Genomic DNA, 16083 nt, shown 5'->3' with positions numbered 1-16083 from the left:
CACCCCAAGATTCCCCCATGTGATCCAACACGTTTGAGTTCGACGGTCCAATCAAACAATGACAAAAGTCACTTTGGTATCTGCTGGCTTGGGGTGAAAGTGGCTTTCATGTCCCCCAGCTGAAGTTCAGCCGAGTTTTCCAAGCAGCTTGAGCCCATTGTTCTTGGTCCATGTACATCGCAGCTGACATGGAAGCAGCCATCTGCAATGTCAATCTTCCTTTGTATGCCTCTTCTCTCCTCAGAGATTGGTGGGCCTTCTCCCAGACAAGTCGCTGACTTCAATGTGGACAAAGCATGTGCCTCTGCCATAGGCCCAGGCGCTTGAGTAAAGAACTCATGTTGACATGTTCCATTCGATCGAGCTCGACATTTGATGGCAGCTTCATGGCGTCAGGTCAGGTCAAGCTGGACAATGAACCGGCCTGAAGAGCATGCCTTGTCTTGGCCCAAATCATTGGGCGTATACAGACCAAATCTTCGTGGCGCTTCCCAGCAAGGGGCTGAACAGCAAGGCTGCAGGGCCGGCAGGGCCGAACCAGATGGATCTCAGGTCTTTGACTATATTTTTGGAGCCTATATTCGAAATCTATTGGGGAGACTGTCTACAAATATGTATTCATCAGTCCGTTGCTTCATCACCTACTCAAATATTCGCTAAAACGCATGATATGTGGCTTTCTCAATCTATATCTCTGATCTTACCTTACAACGTGTCTATGATAATTGAGTATACCTGTGAATCTTCTCCATCTAACACCGGTCATGGAGGTTGCGTGCAGACCAGTCATCTTCCTTACCGGCACCACGGGCTTTCTGGGCAAGGTGGTTCTTGAAGAACTTATCCGAACATCAAACGAGCACGACCTGGGCCGAGTGATGGTGTTAATCCGTGCCACGCCCCATCTCAACGCCAAAGAGAGATTCTTGAAGCAAGTGGTGCCATCACCGTGCTTCGGATCGTTATCCAGTGGATGGACACAGTACATTCAGGTCGTGCAGGGCGATCTGACACAGGAGTATTGCGGCATTGAGCCAGAGATGTGGCAAGAGATCTGCCCTCAAATCACTCACATCATCAATTGTGCCGCGTCTGTGGCGTTCGACCTCCCATTACAACAGGCTGCAAAGGCCAACATCAGCTCCATTTTCAATCTTCTGCATCTTGCCAGATCTTGTTCAAATCTTCATAGCATGATCCACACCTCGACGAGCTATGTGGCACCATATTGCAAGAATCGCATCGTACCCAGACTACCAGCGTTGCCATATCCAGCCGAAGAAATATACAAAGACATGATGGCCAATCGAGCCAATGAAAGTCTTCTCCTTGAGCAAACAGGATACCCCAACACATATACACTCACCAAATGTGTGGCAGAACATATCTTAATGGCGCAAAAGGACACCCTTTCGGTGGTGATTGTTCGTCCAAGCATTATTTCCTGTGCGTGGCGATATCCCATGCCGGGGTGGATTGATAGCAAAGCCGCAGTGGCCGGATATGTGGCGTTATTGGGAGCCGGATATCTTCGAGTTATTGTCGCCAACATGGAAACACCACTTGATGTTGTGCCAGTCGATGTCGTTGCCAATGATATCATAAAACAGGCTGGACTAGTCTCACTGCCATCGCCCAACTGGTCCTTCAGCAGCAGTCGTGAGACCTTAGCACTCAAGGCCGATTGTGGAATCATTCACTCAGTCGTCGGCACTGACAAGGCCATTCCAAATCACCTGCTCGCCTCCAAGGCCTTGTCCTATTTTACAGACATTGGTGTCTTTCAGGCACGGCGCAGACCATGCAAACTTCATTTCTTTGAACGAAGGAATCTCGGTTTCCATTTCCATGACATCACGTCGCATCGGCTACCATTATACATTTCGTCATTGTATTTTGATTTGACCAAGGATATGAAAATGGCCAAGAAATCAAGGTCGTTGTCGGCGGCATTGAAGAAAATCAACCAGATATTTCCATATTATACGCGCAGAACATTCGACTTTGAGCCTAGCATGCCGTCTACTATTTTGTACCCAAGGGGAGGTGATGGGCTGATGGTCGATCAGCGTGAGTTTACACCAGAAAACTACACAGAGGTGCTTTGTAAGGGAGTCAAGGAATATATACTCAAGATATGATAAGTTAGGGATACATGGCACCTCGCAAGGCTGAGAGTCATCAGGGTGGGCTGCTATTTAGTGTTCATAAGCTGCGCCGTAGGATTTTGGGACCACGGTACGGTGAAACTTTACTTCCATCTTGTGCAACCCGCGTATACCTGATCCGGAACCTCGTCAACTTTTTTTGGACATTCGACACACCGCAGTGGACTGAGCTTGGAACTCCTCCACCACGACACCGACCATACCACCCATCACCACCTCATCCCTAGCCCTCCTCGCATCCCGCATCTATTCCACATGCGCAATATGCTGGATCGAGCCATTTCGCTCCCGATGCGGCGCCTTGGGCGACTGTTTCCCGCATACATCAACAGCAGTCGCAGTCTCGCACAGTCCTCATCCTCAACCGCCGCCGCCGCCACCACCACCAGCAGCTCTACAATATCCTACTTTAGCCGATTATTCTCCTCTAGCGCAGCGATCAAGCCATGTTCGACGCCGACACTCGTTGGACCAAAGCTTGCGCACCAATGCTCACACAGCCATAATTCCCAGACGTTTGTTCAGTCTGCAGTTCAGTCAAGAGGAATGAAGACCCGATCGAGTGTCAAGAGATTATGTGATGGATGCAAGGTATGTCAAGATCTGACGAGAGAAGATTGAAGCCACCGATGGAATGGAATGTACGAGTAAGGGAGAAAGAAATTGCTGACGATTGCAATTGTCACGTTATAGCCCGTCCGTCGCAAGAATCGTGTCTTCATCATCTGCAGCAAGAACCCTAAACATAAGCAGCGCCAGGGTAAATAGGTCGTCGACTTTTAAGGGGGTCGAAAAGGAGGGGGCGCGAAGGTGTTGGGAGGACGAGGGGAGACACAAGAGGATAACATCGTGGCTGACAACTTGCCGTCCATTCGTAAGGTTGTCCTGTTCTTGTGCAACGTTTGCCATGTCACTCGCACTTGGATCGCCCAGATTCAGCTTTGGACTCGATGCTGATGTTCCTGGCTTTGGGGACACAAATTGATGCGCCAAGTTGTACTGATTGAACCACCTGACCAACCATCACAATCACCCCCGCCATGGATTTTGACAGAGTCGCTCGAGGAGTCGCTCCAAGAAAAGACGGCGAGGCCGCCTTCCCTCGACAAAGATCTGTCTTGTGGTCATCACTCGGGGCCTACTCTTCACTGGCTATCCGTGGATGATTCATGTAAAAGACAGGCTGACTTTGGATTCGTGTTGTACATATATTTCATATCTCTCGGAGTCTGGGCGTGCATCCTAAGGATGTGGGAAGGATTCACAGAACGAATCCTTGTTCTGGCACTGCTCGAAGTATGTGTGAGGATTGACTCCATCAGGGGTTCCAATCAAGTGTAGCTATATCTCTCCTCCTGACTATCGACAATGGACCTCAGGAGTTGTACAACGTACAAGGAGTGGGTGCTCTCCACGGGAAAATAGTCATCCGAGCATGGATCAATTGTCGATCCAAAATATCTTCAATCTCTTTCAGCCATGCTATTCTCATGTTGCACAGGTCCGTCTACATGCAAAGCTATCAACCGAGTCACGCCACCAAGAGTGTGTCGCCGTGAATCATGCAACTACAGCAAGACTATGCCAATACCGCCTCTCTTGCTTTCGTCCGGCTGATTCTTCGCATTGACACCAGCGTTGATCGGCTTTGTTCTCCAGTTGTACAGGTAGTGATGCAGGTGACCGTCTCCAGCACCAAATTTGAGAGACTCGAGGAAAAGGGGATTGTCATGGAGGGTGAGAGCATTGAACACATCAAACTTGACCTGGGAAAATGTTAGCACAAAGGACCAATAAGATCAAAGATTCGAGGATACCTTTTTGGCTTCGATCAACATGTCATTGATCAAAACCTGTAGTCTCTCCTTGAGACCCTTTTCCTTGGGATTAAACGCTTGATCCGAGGCATAGTAGTATAGATAGGCGGCGCGGATCTTGTCATGCTTCTTCCCTCCAATAATGGTGCTTTCCAGACAGTAAAAGCTTGCAAAGTCGGTGATTTTACCTTCTTGCTCAACCACGTAAGACCAGACAACCTGATCCTGAGGGTCTTGGTTGTTGAGAAACCAATGTTTGATTTCTGCTTTAGTGAAGACTTGGATGAGCTCGAATCGAGCGAGGTATCGGGTCAACAGGTCGTAGACAGCGTCAATATCCTTCTCTTGCATTGGTCTCAGGCCCTTGGCACTGGTCGTAGTGGGGAGTTGATTGCGGACCACCATCTTTGCTTGGGTGGTGTTTGGCGGGAGGGGGGAGAAGCCAACCTCATACAACTTCAACCAATCGAGACTTCTGTGAAAATATCGGGCACTTCCCACAGGGGTGGGGAGAATGGCACCGCCGGTGTAGATGGCCTGGTAGATTCCATCTAGGTGACATCTCCGGGTGACCTCCTTGATGAGAACAGGGGCCAAGCGTTTTGACCTCAGCTTTTTGTGAACACACATGAAATTGATCTCAACGACATCCAAAACATTCTCGCGAATCTTGAGTTTGATGGGAATACCAAAGATTGTGGCAACCAACAAGCGACTGGCCCCTTTAGCGCGGACACCAATATGCCAGCTCTTCTTCCACTCTGGTGATTTCAGTGCCCAGTCCAAGAAGACGGCGGAATAGTTGAAACGGAACATGGCGTGATCGTCTTCGACATAGTGATGAGATAGTAAATTGTAGACTTCCTTGACTTCGGTGCCATCGTTCAAGTCTAATTCGACCCATTCGTAGCCTTCGGGCAAAGGGGCGGCCTCCTTGGGAACGAGTTCTGGGATAACAGGTTTGATGGGGCCGTCGGGAATTGCTGCGTCGCGTTGTTCATCAAAACGCACGACGGGCTGGGTGCTCCAGAATTTGTAGGACGCCATATCCTTTTGGTTCTTACCATTGAGGGACAAGCCAGTGAGCAACTCGGACACATCGAGCTTTTTCAGAACTTCCTGAGCCTTGTCGGGAGACAGGCCGGCGAGTTCGCCTTTTAATGAGGGGTTGATGTCGAGCAGAGTTTTGATGGACTCGTCGGATAGTTTAGCGGCAGGTTTAGTGGATGACGTGGATGATGAGGCTTCTCCAGACTCGGTGGACTTGTCGCCTGTCGCTGCTGAGAGAAGTTTCGACTTCTTAGATCGTTTCTTGTTTTTCTTGGATTTTGAAGCAGAAGGTGCGGCAGAGCCTTCTGCAGCACCGGGCGACTGTGGGGTCTGTTCATCATTATCCGAGTCAGAGTGCGTCTTATCGTCCAGCGGACCCCCAGATGGATGGGATTCTGCCATGTTGAGTGGAGGGGAGACCGGTGGAGAGAGAGGTGGTAAGGCTGAGGAAGGATAGGTAAGTCGCAGGAAGGCCACCTGTAGAGGGGCTTGTTGGATGAATATATGTGGGGATGAGGGAGGGTTGTTCTCGGAGGGTGCAGAGGGAGTTATTCCAAGATGAACTAGACAGGTGGCTGTAAGAAGTCAAGTGAGTTCTCAATGCGAGACCTGCCTGCGCTGAGGTCTTGTTCACCAGTGGTTGTGGTTGGTGTGGGAAGTTCAACTTGGTTTCGGGAGATGCCGAGGAAGGCAGAAACGTGGGTGCAGGTGGGCAAGTGGAGTTACGTCAGAACACAGAAAGCAAGGGACAGGAACAGACGAGGCTGCCGCACCGTACAGCCTTGCGTTCCCAGTTGTCTTTGAGGCTCGAGCCCAATTACTGGTGCAGGAGGTGTTTATTCATTATTAGAGTAAATTGTCGTTCAACAAATGTATATAAACATCGCCCCATCTTAATTTCAATTTCAATCCATTGTCCGTAATATTCCTCCGTTCCTTCCATCGTTCAGCATCGTGACTGCCTTGGGATGTCATTGCTGCCTAGCTGGTTGAGCACAAATGGAAGGAACGAGCAAAGTACTTGCCAGATATGGTGAATTGATTATTAGGAAGGCGCGGGGGTACGAAAGTGCTAAGTACTGCACTGCGGCTGCCTTGTGTAACCATTATTGTCAAGTGTCTCACAATTAAATCTCAATTCTGCAGGTGCTGACTGCGTGTTGATAAATGATGAATGTATAAGGGGACCTTAAACCCTCGAACCCTTCCTCAACCTCAGAACCGGCTTCTTCGGACAACATTTCCAGTCAAGCTTACCCAAGCCTCACCCACCCGTCAAGGCAGTTCTTCGATACGATCACCCCCGCCAGACTGCCTAATACGTTTTTTTCTTTAATTAACTGTGGGGGGACAGACGCGGAGACAAGCATGTTCCTTCCCCTCACTTCTCGCCACTGACCGAGCCATGTCGATGTCGTCCCACCCATCCGGGCCTCTTCTATCCCAGCTTTCAACTCGCTGATCTGTCTGGTTTCCAGGTTGCCAACATCTTCTGACAGTCCTCCTTCCTCCTCCTAGCATATCTCGATGCAAACCTCGAAATAATGACATGATGTACTGTTGAGATGGCTCGTCTCCTCCCGGCAGGCTCATGTCCTGCAGCTGCGAAGCCGCTCAACTCATACGCCGCTCACCCTTCCACCATTGAACAAAACTCTCCCACTCAGAGGGTCATCAATTCACAAGCAAACACAGACCTTGCACGAGCTTCGTCGTTCGATCTCTGGTGTCAACAAACCTTACACCCAGCCTCAAAGCCGCCTAAATCGCCTGTCTCCCGGACCACTGCCTACGACCCGTTTTTCATTCCTCGTCACATTTTATTCAACTCTACCAACACCCAGCCACAGCCACAATGTAAACTACTGCAACTTCCACAAGAAATTTTGACCCACATCTTTCAGTCCGTCAAAATCCCTTATTTTCAAGTCTGTCTTGCTCTCACATGCAAGTCTCTGGGTCGAGTTGCCACTGGCAAAAACGCCATGGCTCCATGGCGGGGCTATCGAGACAAAGATGGCCTGTTCCGCCTGCTTGAGAGAAATCACTACATCCCTCCAACCCTGCGACTTTGTCGAGGTTGCTTCACTTTTGTTCCCCGGAGCGAGGATTACTGGATCGTGGTATTGACGTCCCCCGAATACGATGCTAAGGACATCAGTTGGTGTGACATTTTCAATTTCTTTCAGTTTCAGGGTCATACTAGTTCCCAGCATCGTTGTCCCCGGTGTGTTGCCCGAAAGCACTTTGTCTACTTCAGCCAGGCCAAGTACGAGTTGGACAGACGCATCAGATCACAAGGTGATTTCAATGACGAGTGTTTTGCAGTATGTCCTGAACTGGACAGAAGGATCGATAAGCCTTGAATACAGGTTGCCTTTGATTCTTCTATCGGGAACTGGCCAATACGTCACTCACAGGATGACCATGACCCACCGTCCAACGACTTCCATAACCGAAAGGAACATCCATTGAGTTGTATCAAGCGCCTGAACACTAAGACATCGACCTTGAGATCATACCGTCAGCCTCGAGGTACGTCAGAGTACCGAGGCTTCGGTGCTGAAACATTGACGATCCTCGACCGAATCCAACCCTTGCTCACACAGCACCGAGCCATCAGCCTAGATTTGAGTGAAGGCTCCGGGAAGATTTGGCTCATGTTGGACACTCTGGGTCCAAGATTGGTTTTAGCTACAAAATGACACTACAGCTATGTACACACTGATTGGAACCAGCTGCTGAGATGTCAACCATGTTATACCATCGCCCGTCGATGCTGTATAGTCTCGACGCGTAGGACAGCCGGCCGAATGTCCAATTCATTTGAACCCCTTGTACGTGATTCCCTCCTCAATTTCCGCCATTTTTCGTCGTGATTGTGGTCGTCGTGGTCATCGTTCTCATCGTGATTATCACCATACACCTTGGTCAAATCCTTTCGGATTCCTCCCCATCTTCATCTTCAAGTTCTTGTGGTCGAGCCCTAGATCCTCTCTTCTTTTGCTTTGTCGTCGTCTTCTTCCTATTGTTCCCCCTTTGCCGCCTGGATGAATCTTTCGTCACCGCGTTATCACCATCATCTTCATCTTCCGCGTCCGCATCGATACCATCCTCTGCGAAAGCCGGAGCCGCCAACCCCTCCTTATCCTCCTCTGCTCCGACATCGTCGACAAAGTCCATATCATTTCCCTTCCTCCGCCGCTCGGCCTCCCCTCTCAGCCTCTTGAACGCGTTCCGCATGCGACCACTCTCCTTACCGGTCCGATTTCTAGGGGCAGTCGGCTCCTTTAATGTTCCGCCAACGGTTTCACCTCCCACGGCAAGTCCACCCACTCCACCAGTGGCCCCAGCTGGCGTATTTCTCCCACCAATACCTCTTCCCTGCACGACGGCCCCAACACCAACACCCCCAGAGAAGAATCTGGTAATATTGCTCTGTGTGCCTTCTAGCTCTCTCCGATTCATGTCGCGAATCACCGGCACCAGCACCTCATCCGTGCGGTCCTGGCTCCAGCCAATGGTCGCCATGAGAAATGACCTCAATCGATCCAGATCAGGCACACCCCATTGGAATGGCTCCGGGTTAGAATCGACCTCTGGACTCAAGTATGCCTCATCGACCCTAACGTCAGGAAATCCCGGCGGGAGGAACAGTTTCTTCTGTACGGTTTTGCGGAATTTTCTGCGGAATGGGGTATTGATCTCACCCTCGACGTCGGCCGGGCGGCCGAGTTGGATCTTCGCACACCAGTCGCGAAAGTCGTCGAGGGTGGGAAACTCGGTCAGGATTTCGAGTGCCGTGACCGGCCCAACTCCCGGGATGCCTTCGGTGTAATCACTTCCCAGCAGGTGAGCAAATCGGATGAGACGTCGCCGGTCAAGGAGGAATTCCTTTTCCAGCTCGCTCGACAAATAACATTCTACGTACTTGGCCGCGTTGAACATGTTTTTGTAGATGCGCGTCCCGCCAAATAGAAAGATGTCGCTGTCGTCGGTCACGATCCCGTCGACTAGTCCTAGACGGACCAATTCGGCACATTGCGCTTCTGCTTCCATGGGTGCCGTGATATAGGGAAGTCCGAAGAGGCGGAGAAGAGCTTGGCATTCTTGAACCATTGCTTGTGTCACCTCGTCTGCATCGCGACGATCTTTCTTTTGTTGTGTACGGAGTTGCTTCAGCTCATTTTCATAGTCCCGCATACTTTGTTCCGTGGTAGAGTTGTTATTATTGCTGGCCAACGAGTTGGCAAATCGCGCGTGCTCCTGTGCTTCAATCTCCAGTTGCCGGATAAGTTCTTCCTCGGACTCGGACAGGTATTCAAATTCGGGTTCGTTGATGGGTGGCAGGGCTTCAACCTGGGAAGCTGATGGATTTTCTTCCGATACAAATAGGTTTTTGTCGATGTTGGACACAGTGCTTTCTTGTTGTTGGAGAGATGGTGGTGCTTGCATATCGACGTCTTCGAAATCTTCGCCTTCATCTTCATCTTCATTCTCTTCCTGGACAACATCATGCGAAGGACTTGGAGATTTGCCGTCGATCGTTCCTAGAGAGCCAGGGCTATCGGGTTGTCCTTGCTCCGATTCGCTCCATTCAACCTGTTCAAAGTCGCTCTCTTGATCAGTCTCGACGGGCTGGTCAGGCGATGCAGGTCGAGGTACAAAATTGGGGGTTTCAGTCGGCTTAGGCGGATCTGCTTGTGCGAGCTCGGCGACTTCACTCATCTTGATTTCCTGGGAATCATTCTCCGCTGCGATCTGGCGGGCCAATTCGTATCTCTTTTCGCGTGCTTCGTCTCGCTTGCGTCGCTCTTCGTCCTCACTGGAGTCTACCACAACAGATTCTGCTTCTTTGAGGTCTTCATGATCGGATTCTTCGGATATGATTGTTTGGCTTGGGAGAGATGCCTCACCATCGGCGTGAGACTTTTGTGTCATGTCCTGCGAATCATTGAATATGGGATTCGTATCATCGTCAATGTCGATTGGCATCTGAGTTGTCCCTGCTTCGTCTTCTTTGTCCAGGTCTATGACCTCTTTGGTATCTTGTCTCCGAATGCGCTCCTGCATCTGTATTGGTCTACCCCGATATCTATCGTGAACGATATCATCATCGTCAACCTCAACAGTATGTTTTAGATCTTTTGTGCTCGGCGCAGCATTGAACCAAACCGGTAATGGCTGAGGTGGCCGTTCCTTGCGAAAGGCATCATCTCCTAGGTCTCGATCAAACCCGCCAGACAAGTCTTCCTCGATCTTCTTGGATTTCTTCTTCCCAAGGAGTGACTGTCCAAGGTTTATTGACTCAAATGGTAGTGGACCACTGAATTTTGGAGCAGACAATTCTGATTTTGAGGTTGGATTTTCGGGAATGCTGGGCTGGGCATGAGGCTTTTGTCGTCGTGACTGGGCAAGGGCTGATGAAAAGTCGAATGCGTCATCGTCGTCTTGATCGACAGCTTTGCGAGGTTGGTTGTCAACGACGAATCCACCTTCAAAATTGCTCGTGTTGTTTTCGTCGTCTGCCTTTTCCAGGGACATGGCGATAGCACGCTGAAGATCATCGTCTTCCTCCTCCACGACCGGGGGTAGCACATCCTCAAACAGCTCGTCACCATCATCGTCGTCCATCTTATCATCCGGAACGAATAAACTTGCCTCCCCGTCAGGTGGATTGGCAGGGGTGCTTCTAAATTCTGGCCGTGCAGTCGGGCGAACAAGCGGAACTTCCTTTCGTGCATCGTACACCGCCTTCCTCTTACGAGCAATCTGTTCGACGGCATCCTCATATGACGCATCGTAATCCACTGCCTTTCGTTTCTTGATGAGACTTTTAGGCAGACGATTCAGACCTTCGATTGCCACGTCCTCGAATTCATCTTCTTCGCTGGATCCGTCGGACGAATCATGGTCCTGCTCTTCCTCTTCCAGATCGATGGCGTTGTCTTTGCTCCTTCCCTGCTTATTCGAGACGACTCCCAATGCCCAACCGCCATCAACTCCATCATTCTTTACCAGGATATATTCCTTTCCCTTTTCACCAGCAATTCTCCCGCCTTGATTCAGAAAGTCATCTGCCATGCCGTTGATATGCATAAGTCTTTGGGTGAGCTCGTTTCGCTCCTTGACTCGCTCGATCTGAAATTTGGAAAACGCCATGCGATCCGGAAACATGCCGTCAAGCTGTTCTTTAGAATAGCCCATCCTCAACCTTGAGCGTAGTCTAGCAGCATTGAGGATATTGTACCTATCGCCCGGGGGTAGGGAGAGGAAAAAGGGCGATTCGAAATCAATCTTGCTGAAATCGTACAGGTTGACGTCCTCTCCACTGTGAAACTGGCGAGCATAGTCCTCAAGCTCCAGCTGGGACATGATACGCGGGTCATTGGGGGCTCCCATACTCTCGATACTGACATCGAGATCAGGGAGATGATATTGGTCCTTCTTCTTGAACCCGCGCCCTGCTTGTCGCTCCTTGGCCGTCATGCCGAGTTCGTCCACATATACCAATTCCTGGTCTGGCGGCAATTCTTCCTCGATTTCCCTATCGTGGTTGTGGTCTGCACCGGATTCCTTCTCCCTTTTCCTTCTCCTATCCTCCTCCTCTGCAGCTCTCGCCACCTGTAGAGCGAGCAATTTGCCCGCTGTCCGGGCCGCATCCTCTCTCCTGCCTTCTCTCCTTCTTGCTCGTTTTCTGACTGTTTCCCGTTTTAACAAAGGTGCGCCGCCATCAAAGACGAATACGGGTTTGATACCGAAGTATAGAAGCTTGCATATCCGACGGAAGAAGCCTACGACATGGCTGTTGCGCAAGGCGTTTCCTTCTTTGTCGCGAACGGCTTTGAGGAACTGGTAAATCCAGATCGAGGCGTCCACGGCGAGCCTTTTGCGATTCAGAGAGGCAAGTTGTGTTGGGCGTGCAGTGGGTGCCACGACAGTCCAGAGACCGGTCACACCCATGGCTGCAAGTGTAGGAGTCTATTACAAGATGCAGGCATGGATTGCGCCGTGGAGCGCTTCACCGGGAACCGAAAAGAAACCATCGGCGTGAGGGAGATTATCGTCGTGATGAAATTAGGGATGCTGAGGTTTTCGAACTCCACTGGCTTTGGACATGGTCAGATATGGTCAAGTGAGGAATTGTAGTATGGCGCCAGGATGAGGTGTCGGGGTTTGAGTCAACTTAGATTAATTGCCTCTCGCCTCAGCGAGAAACTGCGATGACGCAGCCGCCTGGCGCGATAGAGGAGCGTGGTCACGTGAGAGGGGCTGGAGCCTGCGAGCCTTGCCCTCTCCCTGACCATATATGTATTTCTTCATCCCCTACTAAGTAATATATGCCTAATCATCCGAGCAAATACCGTTGCATATTGTCTATACCATGGGCATGAGCAGCCCTAACCTATTCCGGTACCGATATTCCTGTCGGTGTTGTACAGCCTCACGCTGCTTATCCTTTGATGTATTGCCAAACGCCTTGCTCCCTCCTGACTAACCATGAGACAACCATCGTCGTCCAAATTGCACACAAAACAATCACAAGGGGGTACCAAGTCCCTTCCACCGAGGACCGTTTGCCTCAGGCTCTTATTCCTCTTTGGCAACATCGCTGGCACATGAAGGCCCAACAAGCGTTGGAGCAATCCGTCTCCTCTTGGCCTTATTGTCTTCCTTCTCGCTCTCACTTGCTGCACTAACTTCCCGTTTGCCCAGCACGCTTCCACTAACAGAACTTGTGGCAGAATGATGCCCACCGTGAGTGCTAGCTGGCGTCTGCGGCGGAGTCGACATGGTCGGCAGTCCGACCGGTGGACCGGAATTCGAGGCCGTGACTAGCGGGACATGGCCCATGGTTGGAGTTGGGTTATTTTGAAGACTTATGGTTTGTAGAGACGACATTGTTGCAATTGAAGATTGAGAATTGGATCGGGTAGGACTGCCTTGGCGGAAATTGAATGGAGCTGGCGATGAGTGTGACGGAGGCACAATAACGGGAGAAGCTTTAGTCAAAGAAGGAGAGGCAGTTGCAGTGGGCGTAGGGACGGGCGTTGAGCCTGAGGAGGAGGTTGGGAGAGCAATAGACGTGGATACAACGGGGTGATGGTAAGTTGGATGAGGGCCAGTATATACCTGGCCAAGCTCGCCGGGAGTGAAAGACAGGGTGGAGCAGTATCCATCAGTGGACGACATCAAGAGCGTGAGCCCATCATTCGACCTGCGACGCGTTAGCTGGGGCAAATTTGGGGCTATAAGAGAGCCTACCAGGTCAGATCGGAGAAGGTGGCATAATGAAGGTTGCTAACCACGCAAATGGGTATGGTCTGCTGGGTGTCATATACAAACACTGCGTCCTGCGTTGCTACCGCATACACAATCCTGTATGGTAGGGCGAATGCTGGGAGAGGTCCCGGGCTTTGGGGCTCCACATCGGTGACTGTCCTCGGCGAGGGAGCAGAGGTTGCGTCCATCGAGGAAGAGGTGGAAGTCAAAGGAGGAGGTTCCATGAAGGTGGTTGCAGTTTGCGGGACAATGGGATCTGGTAGGAGGGGGATCTCCTCACTAGCTGACGACGTATCTATCGTGATGTGGTTGGTCGGCTTTGTTGTTGATCGCAATGTGTACAACACCGGGGAGCATTTTACTGCTACCGAGGGCTTTTTATGGCCAGGGAGATGGGCCACTGGCGGCTTATTGAAACCTGCTCGAGTGTAGATGTAAACCGTGTTTGAAACATCTTCGGTTGTTTTGGTGGGATCTGCAGCAGTAGGGAAAGCAGTTTTGTAGTGACCGGCAGGGGTGAAGAGCAAACTTCCATCGGGCGAGAAGGTCAGGCGTCTGAAAAAGGACGTCATAGTTTCGTTGTGGTACAGATTGGTGTTTCTCACTGCCAGCCCCATGGCAGCATTTAGACTTGGAGACGAAATCTCCGGTCTAACGGCTGGCAGGGGCAATGATGGTGCCGGAGAGGCAGACCTTCGAAAGGACGGGGATGAGCCAAAGGATGACCGGCGACTACTGGCCATCAATGGGGGATCCATCGGGAGGGGGGTTGTCAAAGGAGTTCCAGGATTTGAGGGGGCAGGTGAGGCAATGGCCAGATTGCTCTGGCTGGCGTTGGAAGCTCGGTGCGTAGATTCGACTGGAGCAGGGCTATTTGAAGAGATTCGGCGGCCGGGCAAATCCATCTTGTTGAATTTGCCGTGAGTGGACAATGTGGCAGTGCCATCTTTGAGCTTGAGGGCATAGATGTGCACTGAGCGGTCTGAAGATTGAGTAGCGACAAACTCATTGAGCGGATCCCAGGCAACGCCCTGGACGAAATGGTTGTGTTCAGCTATTTGTCGTATCATGCCACCTGCAACGACATGATTAGCAGATGGTAAACACAGACAAGGGGAAAGTTCCTGGCACCTGTTTGAGCGTTGAATATCCTCGCTGTATTATCGACACCGCCTGTTATGAAATATTGAGCATCTGGAGACCATGCTAAATCATATATCTCAGCACCGCTACTGGTCCGGCACATGTGCTTGATCCTCCATGTCTCCTTGTCGTCCATAGTATCTTCGGTCATGGGCGCCATCGAGGTGTCTGACCGAACCCAGAGAAGTATATTTCCGTCATCACCGGCGGACGCGAGCATTTCCCCTGTGTATCGTGAGTTGGAATCGTGTTGGACAAAAGCGAGGCTTCGACGTGATGCGGCTTACCCTTGGGGCAAAAGCGAACGACATTGACAGGCTGGGTGTGCCTGGTCAAGGTTGACAGGTATGTGACCTTCCTCTCTTCTCCTTGAGCTTCGATGCTCCATAACTGTGTGCCAACATCAGCCTAGTGGTTTGGGGAGGGACATCGGTACCGGCTTACTCGAACATTGTTGTCACTGGGAATAGTTAGCATATTGGAGGCTTTGGAGGATCAGGTTGCAGACGTACTTTCCGGCGGTAGCTAATCTTCCCTTGCCGTGAGGATCGAAATGGACCGAGTAGATAGGCTGGCTTTCGTTGTGCCATGTGATAAGCAGCGGACCAGCCTTCATGATGGCATTTGTGAGAGGCCTATGAGGCCGTGGGCAACGTAGATCAAACCAGCGAGTCAGGGAAGGTATATCTGAAGAAGAAGGGTGTACTAAAAGATGAGACGGTGAATATTAGTCCCGAGAGTATCGATGAGGCGTAGTAGATGAATGTTTGCTCAGTCAAGACACGCACGCATGCATGCATGCAGTAGGGTCGAATTACCACTGGATCTGCCTCTGATGAGGAGGAGGTCTGCGGCCAAGCTGCTCGCGACGCTCCCATTTCGGTCAAAGGCTGATGCCGCCCTGTGGTTTCCCAGACAGTCGACTGCGAGTCATCTTCCACATGCCAAGAATTTCTCACGACTCGTGAGTTCTTACGAGAAGGCAGGCACCGACAACGAACACAGGACGTATGAAGTAGGAAGGTACCCAAATCAGGTACATACCTAGTATTATATGAGGTATACAAAAAAGGAGGGAATAGGATCCGAACCCCTTGGTTCTTGTGCCAACTTTGGAGTAGTGTAAGAGAAACGAGCTCGAAATATCACTTTGGCTTGTTCACAACCATCTTTTATGTTGAAATACAACCAGAACTCTGGTTGTTGACGTCGATCATGAGGACTTTGATTCAGATTCCGTCCACGCCCATATTTCGATTGCAATGAAGACCCTTCGTGCCCTTCCATCCACAGCCAAGTATTGTCCATATGACCTCCATGTTCCGCTCCTATTTGAGACGCTGGGAGATCCTTGGTTGTAATCTACCAATTCAGAATGAACAAGACATGATTGGAAGAATGAATTCCACCGGAATTGTAAGGCGACAGAACTAACCGCCCATTGGCTCACGCTCCCTCAGTCCACGTATACTTTGGTGGAATGCTTGCTCAGCAGCATCTTGTTCGTTGAGTCTGTACCACTTGCTATTCGACTTGTTCACATACGGTGATCATATTGCCTCACTGTAGACTATCTAAGAGTGGAGAGGGTCGCATTAGTCCGAAATTTCGCCCTGCTCAAG

General features: G+C 50.7%; 4 protein-coding genes across 4 annotated transcripts; 1 reads left to right on the top strand and 3 right to left on the bottom strand.

Annotated features, from left to right (window-relative positions):
• Window positions 1–3350: 3350 nt before the first annotated feature.
• PV10_02439 (uncharacterized protein) lies at window positions 3351–5700 on the bottom strand. The gene is made up of 2 exons (XM_016366755.1): window positions 3986–5700; window positions 3351–3934 (listed from the first exon to the last, which is right to left on the bottom strand). The coding sequence occupies exons 1-2, from the start codon at window positions 5435–5437 to the stop codon at window positions 3737–3739; spliced, it is 1650 nt and encodes a 549-aa protein (XP_016226273.1). The 5' UTR covers window positions 5438–5700; the 3' UTR covers window positions 3351–3736.
• Window positions 5701–6600: 900 nt separating this feature from the next.
• PV10_02438 (uncharacterized protein) lies at window positions 6601–7640 on the top strand (the record flags this gene model as incomplete). The annotated part of the gene is made up of 1 exon (XM_016366754.1): window positions 6601–7640. The coding sequence occupies one exon, from the start codon at window positions 6601–6603 to the stop codon at window positions 7399–7401; it is 801 nt and encodes a 266-aa protein (XP_016226272.1). The 3' UTR covers window positions 7402–7640.
• Window positions 7641–7687: 47 nt separating this feature from the next.
• Window positions 7688–12202, bottom strand: PV10_02437 (uncharacterized protein). Its single transcript, XM_016366753.1, has one exon. It carries the CDS (start codon window positions 11996–11998, stop codon window positions 7967–7969), a length of 4032 nt encoding a protein of 1343 aa, XP_016226271.1. The 5' UTR covers window positions 11999–12202; the 3' UTR covers window positions 7688–7966.
• Window positions 12203–12377: 175 nt separating this feature from the next.
• Window positions 12378–15077, bottom strand: PV10_02436 (uncharacterized protein; the record flags this gene model as incomplete). The annotated part of the gene is made up of 6 exons (XM_016366752.1): window positions 12378–13253; window positions 13301–14393; window positions 14450–14686; window positions 14749–14851; window positions 14906–14921; window positions 14974–15077. The coding sequence occupies 6 exons, from the start codon at window positions 15075–15077 to the stop codon at window positions 12626–12628; spliced, it is 2181 nt and encodes a 726-aa protein (XP_016226270.1). The 3' UTR covers window positions 12378–12625.
• Between the last annotated feature and the right edge of the window lie 1006 nt (window positions 15078–16083).

This window comes from Exophiala mesophila (genome assembly GCF_000836275.1).
Source record: "Exophiala mesophila strain CBS 40295 unplaced genomic scaffold supercont1.2, whole genome shotgun sequence".
NCBI lineage: Eukaryota > Fungi > Ascomycota > Eurotiomycetes > Chaetothyriales > Herpotrichiellaceae > Exophiala > Exophiala mesophila.
Note: the sequence above shows the minus strand (reverse complement) of the source record. Positions and strands in the feature narration are given on the sequence as shown.

What these genes read in the sequence shown, in the direction of transcription:
- PV10_02437 (XM_016366753.1), bottom strand. Translation starts at nt 11,998, where the DNA reads ATGGGTGTGACCGGTCTCTGGACTGTCGTGGCACCCACTGCACGCCCA.
- PV10_02439 (XM_016366755.1), bottom strand. Translation starts at nt 5,437, where the DNA reads ATGGCAGAATCCCATCCATCTGGGGGTCCGCTGGACGATAAGACGCAC. An exon ending in TGTTGATCGAAGCCAAAAAG is followed by an intron (nt 3,935 to 3,985) that starts GTATCCTCGAAT and finishes ACATTTTCCCAG; the next exon opens with GTCAAGTTTGATGTGTTCAA.